Source organism: Puma concolor, chromosome E4 (genome assembly GCF_028749965.1).
Source record: "Puma concolor isolate L17-30 chromosome E4, mPumCon1.1.hap2, whole genome shotgun sequence".
Classification (NCBI taxonomy): Eukaryota; Metazoa; Chordata; class Mammalia; order Carnivora; family Felidae; genus Puma; species Puma concolor.
The window spans coordinates 57967289-57976852 of record NC_141683.1 but is presented as its reverse complement, the minus strand read 5'-3'; the positions used below and the strand labels follow the sequence as shown (position 1 = coordinate 57976852).

The 9564-nt window shown below is 35.3% G+C and overlaps 1 protein-coding gene across 2 annotated transcripts in view; it reads right to left on the bottom strand.

Annotated features, from left to right (window-relative positions):
* Positions 1-1580: 1580 nt before the first annotated feature.
* Positions 1581-9564, bottom strand: part of KIFAP3 (kinesin associated protein 3) — a 177274-nt gene continuing 169290 nt past the window's right edge. For both annotated transcript variants that reach the window (XM_086693965.1, XM_025926270.2), the window contains one exon: positions 1581-2057. In XM_086693965.1, the coding sequence (XP_086550091.1) occupies positions 1949-2057 (109 nt within the window). In that variant the 3' untranslated portion in view covers positions 1581-1948. The remainder of the gene's footprint in view (positions 2058-9564) is intronic.

Genomic DNA, 9564 nt, shown 5'->3' with positions numbered 1-9564 from the left:
TGACTTTAATCTGTAGTCAAAATTTAGTAAGGCCAGGATATTTGACTTACATATAAATGGTATTTCTAAAAGTGCCCAAGGCCAAAATCTTTTGTTGTCTGAAGTAAGAATTTTAGATATTCTTCCTTATTCCTTTAGTAAAATATTCCTTCATAAATAACGTAAAGGTAAACCAGCCCCTGCCTGAATGGAGAGTTCACGATTTCTAACTTTGTGAAGTTCCAGAACTAATGCAAAAAATAGAGAGAGAGAGAGAGAGCACGTGCAGGTAAACCTCAGGGAGCACAGCCCTGGAAATGTTAGGAATCGTTGGTGACGCTCTTCCTAAATCAATTTACAATAGTATGAGGAAAGTTACACATTAGAATGTTTGCTTTATCTTTCTATTAATGTCACTTATTATATTGCATGTTTTATACTTTGTAGGTATGATAAATAATATTTAGTATTGAGGTTACTGCATTGGAAACATGGAGACAGGTCAGGTACTGACCAAATATATAAGCTTGGTCAAGTCTTTTGATGTCTCCTGGCCACAATTTTTTCAGCTGAAACAGCATGACAGGGTTTTGCATCAAAGACCCTTACCAGCTTTAATATTGTGTGGTTAAAATGGAAACTAAGACAAATAAATGTATGCTTTCAGAAAGATCAATTAGGTTGCTGAGTTCAAAGACACATCATATCTTAGATTCACATATTCCCTAGAAGCATATATACTTCCTTATACATAGCAGGTAATTAAGAAAATCTGTTTATGATATTTAAAATTTTTATGTGTTTGGTTTCTCAAATACATAGATAGACTGGGTTATTTAAAAGGCCCTTTCCAGCTCTATTATTCTACTAAAAACATAAATCAAGCCAAATAAATTGTGTAGTAGATCAATGAGATTTTCAATTTAAGGACAGAAGTCTTATCTTTGATCTATCAATTCCCTTCAAAGCCTCATATAATTCCTTCCATAGCAGGCACTCAAGCAAATATCTCTAGATTATAGTTATTCATTTTGCTTTGTTTTTTGAGTAAATCTCCAACACTGTAATATGAATCACTTTCAAACCTCATTATTAATTATAATGTCTATTTCTAACTACCTAAATCTTATAAAGACAAGTACACAAATGGGAAATGGGTGAGAAAAATATTCTATCCCTTAATTGTCCTCAATGAGACTTACAGCTTTTCCATACTTTAGATTCCATGAGTAATAACATTTAAAAGCCCAATACGAATCTAGGTTCATGTGCACTAACAGATGTCTCAGGTATTCTGCCTTAAAATCAGAAAGACAGGAATTCAAATCGCAAAGAGACTCCACGCATACATAACACAGCCTGTGGCACATGTTCCACTGTAGATTGAAAACTCATTGTTAACTTTGGGAAGCAACCCTGAAAAGGCAGATGGAATGGAAAAATGAGGTGACATTCTTTTTACAAACTTTAAAGTAGCACACATCACACAAAACACTTAAGAGTTTACGAGGGGGGAAAAAGGGCAGGGGAAAAGAAAATTCATACGCACCCTATATAAGCATGAAACTCTTAATGATACACATTAAATAGAAACACATGACTTTTGCTAATTCATTTGTACTTTATCCTTCTTTTTAATAGAAATTAAATTAGTCACTTAATGTACATAATGTAGTGTTTGTTTTCCAGCCTAGTTGCTTTTCAGCATTTTCTTTTGCGTCTCTTTGAATAACATGGGCAATGTTATTCATCATCAAGATGTGGTTTGATGAGTGAACAAAGTCAAACATCAACTATACTTAACAGAGGACGGAGGGGTCAGAGTTAATTTGTAGCTAACAACATGGAAAAAATAAAAAGAAGCACAGACCCACAATAATATCAACATGCATTATTAGTCAAGATTCAAAGTTAGCCCAACCCACACAGATTTCTTCTAAGCTGAGAGTACATATGGAAAGGGATGACTTTATCGAGTTCCATAGCCGTAGTAGTAAGGTTCATCAGGGCGGAATCCATAAGCTGTGGCAGGGCGTCCAAGAATGCCAACTGATTGGCCAAAGCCATCCATTCCAAGGCTGAAAAGAGAAAAAGGAATGATAAGTTATATTTTTCATCACACATCCACACGGGAGGCCGGGAACTTGACACCTCCAAGATTTTCTTCCTAGCAGTAAAAGTGATTAGTGCGGCTATCATTAAGCATTTTTCTTCTTCATATATATATACATATATATGTGTGTGTGTGTGTGTGTGTGTATGTACACACACACACACACACGTTATATATATAATATATATTTAATACTAATTTTACTGAATTAATATAGCCACAAAAATGTGCATAATATTTCTAACAGTGTGTGTTAAAAATGTTGGAAACCTCTGTCATCAGGTAGTATTCAAGACAAAGAGGAGGACAGATCAGAAAAGTTTTCATAGATTACATTTATATATGGCTTTTATGCCAGAATATGAAAAGATTTTATGTGCTAGCAATTATCAGTAAAGTACTGTTAGGGAACGACAACACTAAAACTTGTAAAATGAGTTTTGTTATCGATAATAAAATTTTTTTCATATAGGATTGTTAATAATAATGCATGTATTTTGAGTTTTAGCAGTAAAACTCTCACTCAGGGTCAAATCATACCATAAGCCTATGACTAGAACAGGACAAGGAATTTTACAACATTTGAGTTAGTCAGATTTGATCTGCAAATCCTTCTCTGACTCCTCAAAAAAAAAAAAAAGTCATACATTTCTTTTGAATTACAAGATAATTATAAATTTTGTCAGTTTATTCTATGGAAATAATAGAAGCCTAAAGATGACCTTCGGCGTTATAATGACATTTAATACATGGACAAACTTTATTGCTTTAAAAATTATTCTTTCATCTATTAGTAAATTTAAAAGAAAATCTGTTCTCCAAGGCACTTTTTAAGGATCAGAGAATTATCCAACACTTAGCCAAATGACAAGGTACTTATCTGGCCAGGCAAAGATGGCAGCTAGAACATGCTCATGCACAGCTCATGCAGTGAATGCTTCTGAGCTTATTTGCAATCAAAGGAAAACAATTTAGAATATAGAAACATGAACTTTGAAAAAAATAACATATTTAAATGATTTAAGATTATTTGAGGCATATACTAGATGGAAACATACTTTATCAGTAAAATCTCAGTATGATTAAAAAATGTACTCATGTAGGCACTACCTTCCTCTCAAAACTCAAAACGAGGTTAAGTTAAAACACAGTAGAAGTAACTATTAAAATATTAAAGGTTTTAAATGATTTGTGTATGCGTGTACACATATGTGCATGTGTATACTGAGATAGGACCAAATAGTAAATATAAAAAACCTAACACATATAGGGCGTATTATTCATGTGAATCTACTGCTCAGGGAAATGGAATTTCTGAGATTTAAGTTTTAGGTCAGCATTTGTAGTGAGTGATCCTGAAGGAAACAAACTTTTTGGGCTTCTTCTAAATATGTGTCTATGATTCTCCCAAAAATTGGTTGCAATTTTTAAGTCTGAGTTTTATTTTGAAATGGCAAAATAGAAGTACATCCTTCCTACCTTGGCCTCCTGGGAAGAAAAATTAGTTTTATGATGAAGGGAAACACTGCTCTAGAGGTAGCTTTAAAGATGTTACAGAAATTAATGCAGTCCATGAACACAGATACACCTGCATCAGTTTAAAATTAGAGGAAAAGTCGGCCATTGACATTTTTTTCTCCTGAAGCACTAAGGCCAACAAATACTCATGTATCCAGACAACTCTCAATTACGTAAAAGTTGACTGGATAGTTTATGCATTTCAACTCCTTCCTTTTTCATCTAACTATTACCTGCCTTCAGACACTGCTTATGTTTTTTAGCATCTCTTCCGAGGCCTAATAGCAGGAGACTTAGGTTAAGCTCGAGTTAATTTTATCTTTGTTTCTCAATCAATCTAGAGGCTTCCAAGGGCTTGGAAACAAGAGGCACAGAGTAGATCAGTAAAGAAAATACGCAAAGACACCTTAAAAACAGAACATCTCACGGAGGAACTCGTAGCACTATTACTGTAATTCTATCGAAAAGAAGAGAAGCCTCAGAAGGGAGACTGTCGGCCATGTTGGCACAGAACAAGATGCTCCCCAGTGGCAGTGTTGGTACCAACCCAAGCAATTCCTTGGGGTGACCTATAACACTATTGGGAATACCTGATTTTTGGCAGGCTTGTCCTCATTGAGGAAGGGACCTTAAAAAAGGTTCTGAGAGTGTGAGGTCATTATACATGCAAACTGCAAAACTGATTTCTATGATCAGTAGGCAAACTTCCGATCATTGTATTTCCATGTGGCTTGACAAGAGGGTAAAGAATACACTCAGACATTATCCAATCTGCCTGATGTAAATTGACAAATGGACATTCAGCTGTTTTTTTAAGGACATTCTCTGTCACACTGTTGGTAAGAATTTGCACTCCAAGTCAAGTTCAAGTAAGATCGAACCTTGAACACTGGCAAGTTTCAGTTTCTGAGCCTGCAAGTTTACTGTAATAAAGTTCTATTTATGCAGTCAACAGTTCACCCAGAGACATCTGTGTGTTCTGGCCAAATTGTTTGAACTTCCACAGATATCATTTGCAAAAAAATTTTAAGGAGAAAAATTAGAAACTCTAACAATGAGTTTTTCTGTAATGATCCATCACATATCACAGATGAACTTGCTGTTTAAAGAAAAGAATATCTGAAACATTATGACCAGTTTGAATGGTACTTTGACAGAAGTCCTAGGTCCTTTCGTATTATGAAAGATCAGCTCTATGTACACAAGATCTTTTAAATAAAATTCACTCTGAAACAGAATAGCTTGATTTTCTAATCTCTCGTTTGGTTCTAATATAGAGGGGACACTGAACTATTCAGGATGCTACAACCTGAAGCTAGATATTCTTCTGGGATATGTGGATACATGCTGTGCTTTCTCCCTTGGAATAAAGATGTAGCCTTGTTACTTTTGAATCTGGTTCAAAACCAGGAACACCTAATCATAAGTTTTCCTTGAAACAGGAACAGATAGATTCTTTATGTAAGTTTGTCTAGAAGGAGATAGAAATGTGAATATAAAAGGGGAGTGTGGCAGCAAAACTTGTGCTTTCCTGATCCACTAAGGACCCAGAGTACACAGTAACTTGCATGCCCTCACTAGGGACCCTGAGAACCCAGAGAAACTAAGCTGTGATACGGTGCACCTGCCCTTGCCCTGTATGACTGTTCTTCAGATGAGCATTTGCACATTTGACTATTTATATTGGAATTTAATCTAACAGCTCACATGTGTTTCCATGTGTACATACTTTCTTCCAGGCATTCCTAACCTACATAAAAAGCCGTGTGTCCTCTAGATCAGAAAATGCCACTACTAGACCACTATTTTTTTTTAATAGGACTGTGTAGTGTCATTTAACCATTATCCTCAATGTCTAGATATCATTTTTAGACCTTTAAATTAGAAAAATAACAAAATGCAATCTCTTCTTAAAAATATCTTATTTCTAGTTCAAAGAAAATGGTTACTGTGTGTTGTGAAAAGACAACTAGGAAAGGTAAGGGCCCCCCAAATCCATCTGCTACTAAGTTTTCTGTCCCAAGAACAATGATTTGGAGGTACCTAGAAAGGAAAATGACAAACTCTTTGTAACTAAGAAGTTACATTTAAAATTCAACAACAAATATAGAAATCACATTAGGATTTTATTTTTACATGAACATTTAGAAACCTAATTAGCATTCAGCAGGCAGGAGACAGAATTTTGCTGTAATATTTACAAGGCTTCAAACAAATTTTTAACAGCATTCATTATATTTCTAAACTTGCGATGATTCAGAGAGGGGGGAAAAAGGGAATCGAGGCATGACAAGTGGCCCTTCACATGCAGCACATCACAAGGGGACCGGCAGCCAGTAAAGAATCGTAAGCACTCTGGGGCTCTACTTAGACTTCTGTGCCAGGGTTGACGTTCCCGTAGGAAGGGAAGAAAATCACCTACCTCTAGCTGTTTGTGAGGCTTAATTAGTGCATATTTGTAAAGCACTTTGAAATCCTTGGATGGAAAGTGCTGCATAAGTGAAAAGTATTATTATTTTATTAAAATTAGATGAAAGCAACACACGTCTTTATCTTCTTTGAAATTCCCAAGTCAGCAAAATGAATGCAGAGCAAATGATGACAATATTAAAGGATGCTAATAAAAATAAAAAATAAATTCAAGCCAAGTTCTCTTTTCACAGGTCACAGAATCTTTGGCTTGGAAATATTTTTAGAAATAAGCTAGACTGTGCTTCCATTCACCACATCCTTGACAGGGTCTATCGAATTCTTTGCAGAACATCTCCAGGAATGGGAGTACTCACAGGGCAGTTCTTCCATTGTGGGCCCGTCACACTGTTAGAAAGTTCTATATCTTGACCTGTAATCTGGTTGTATTAGTTCTAGAATTACCATTTGGAACCACAAAAGAAATCCAATTCTTCTTTAATATGGTTACTTCACAACTCTTGTTTACTCAATCCTCATGACATGGTTTCTCAAATCTTTACTATCTGATTTGCTCTCTAAATAACTTTTGAGGGCTGCTGGGGTGGCTCAATCGGTCAAGCGTCCGACTTGGGCTCAGGTCACGATCTTGCGGTTTGTGGGTTTGAGCCCTACATTGGGCTCTCTGCTGTCACCACAGAGTCTGCTTCAGATCCTCTGTCCCCCTCTCTCTGCCCCTCCCCCACTTGCACACATGCTCTATGAAAAATATTAAAAAATAAAATGATTTTTTTCAATGTTTATCTTACAATGAAGCTGAAAATGATGTGATACTGTACTTATTATGTGGTCTGAAACCAGCACAGAATACAATGAGATCCTGTTTCTGACTCTCTAATAATGTAGGCTAAAAATGCACCGATCTTAAATTTTTTAAAGAGTCGTTACCACAAAATGGCTCACATTGAATGTATATGTGTGTGTATAGTTGTGCGTATGTACACACAGAGACACACACATGAAATTTTCACACTGAATTTCATCTTTTTGGTTTGCGTCTTTTTTTTTTTTTTTAAGGAATTCTATTCTCTCTAAGATAAAATCCTTTAGAGTAATATATTTATAAGTAGAGGGTGGTGATTCTTATTAACTACCTTTGTGATCCATGGGATAATATCGAAGGCTAGAATTCTTTTGGGATTGTCAAGTGAAAGGACTTAAATAGGCTAACTTTTTTCAGAGGAAGGATATTATAGAGCTGTGTGAAATGTGATCTGATAATAGTTTTCTAGAACAGTTCATTCTTTTTATCAAATATTCCAATATATTTATCATAGAATCAAAATCAGTATTTTTATCTTCCTAAGTAGATTATAAATTGATCAGAGTAATTTCAGCTTTACTATGATTTGTCATGAGAAATTTAGTAATACGTAATTGTGGTAGTGAAATGTAATAGTGATCCTTTGTATCCATCCATCCATCCATCCATCCATCCAAATAATACATGAGTTCCTACAATGTGTTAAGTATAGTATTGACAGTCAATGTTAAAAAAAAAAAAAAGATGTGGTACTGGGAAGGTAATAAGTAAGACATGATCCCTTGGCCATGCATTGGAGGCAACTAAACATGGAACAAAATTCTGATAATAATATGATGTTGTATTACCCGTAGTACATTTATAAATTGCTACAAAAGAATAGAAGAAGAACAAATATTTAGTATAAAGTTAGAGTATAATAGAGGTATGTACAAATTGTTCCAAAAGAACCTAGGGGACTAGAAAGTCTTCACAGAAAATATTTTTATTTTAATGCATCTGTCACTTCATGACTATATCTATACCTATCTATGTATCTTTTTACTTTATTTCCTATGAGACTGTAAGTACCATGAATAAAGGTAAAGACTGTCACTGTCTTATTCATTGCTATATCACTAGCATCTAGCACTGTATCTGACACGCAGTGGGCATTCAAAAAGTATTTTATTGTATGAATGGATGAATGTAAAAGGACAAATTGGATTTCACTTGTGGCAGCCTGAGCAAGAGAGAGAAGGCACTGAAGAACAGCCTCTGGTTGGTTATGGTTAAAGTCAGGGTTACGGTGAAAGCTGAACCCAAGTGGCAGCAGATAAGGCTAGAAAGGGATGTTAAGACTAGATTTTGAAAGCTCTTCATATGCCATGCTAACTATATACTTTGGGAAATTTGTCTACGATTTTTTAAAAAGGGGAACAACTTACGTGTTTTAGAAAGAGAACTGTGGTTAACAAATGGTGTTAGACAAAAACATGGGGAGCATTTAATAGAGAATATTACGGCTGTCCATATGTGAAACAGTGAGAGCCCACAGAGGCAGCAGCAGAAATAACGATAATTAAATATGCTACCTTTCATGATAAAAAAAAAAAAATGGTATCACTGGGGTGCCTGGGTGGCTCAGCCCATTAAGCAGCTGACTTTGGCTCAGGTCATGATCTTGCTCACAGTCCGTGAGTTTGAGCCCTGCATGGGGCTCCGTGCTGACAGCTCCGAGCCTGGAGCCTGCTTCGGATTCTGTGTCTCCCTCTCTCTGCCCTTCCCCTGCTCACACTCTGTCTCTCTCTCTCTCTCAAAAATAAACATTTAAAAAAATGGTATCAATTTCTCTTTTGAAATGGGTTTTTTAGTTATACTTTTACCATTTAGGAACTGAGAATGAAAAGAAAGAATATCAAAACTGGCTGAAATTTTAGAGGTTATAGCTAACCGGCATGAAACAATTTTGCCATAGAAATATGCTTCATCAAATAACTAAGAAGCTGTAGTATTCCATGTAGATGAATACCACAGACTGTAGAAATAGCTTGCCTTTGAATTCAGTAGGAAGAACTAGACTATTCTGGCAGAAGAGAACATATTTTTCTTGAAATTCTTATATATAGTAACAAGAGAAGTATAAACTGAATGGGATAAAGCCTATAAAATTGCACCCAGCATTAGATGTATGATTAAATCAAGATCTCAATGCTTGTAATTTATAAACCAAACACTAGATGGAGAGCTTGTCTTATCACTGAGTATCATTTACTTTTACAAAGTTATAAAGCAAGTTTTAAGTTTTATCAAATTGAAACTTATTAGCCTACTTAACATTTAGAGAACGTGGTTTCCATTGCATTTATCATATAGTCCATGTTCTCATTTTATAAATATGAAATAATTTAGAGCTAAATAGGAATGTCATTCATATGCAAAAAGGTTGCGAAGGTGGGGGCCTATGAGTCTTGGACACTGAAAAATGTAATGTACGTGCATGTTAAGTACTACTACTATAGGGACAGCTTCTAAAATTTTCACTGAACCTGTCAAAAGCACCTTGTCTCTCTAAATTTATATGCGACAAATGCATATTTTAGGTTGCTAATAGGTGTTAGTTGTTGAACTTGAGCCTTTGTATTACTGAGGTGAACACAATTAAGCAGTCTTCTGATGAGCTTTACCAATATATATCAAGTTCAGCTGTCATTTCCCATTTAGTTTTTATTCTTAATCTTTT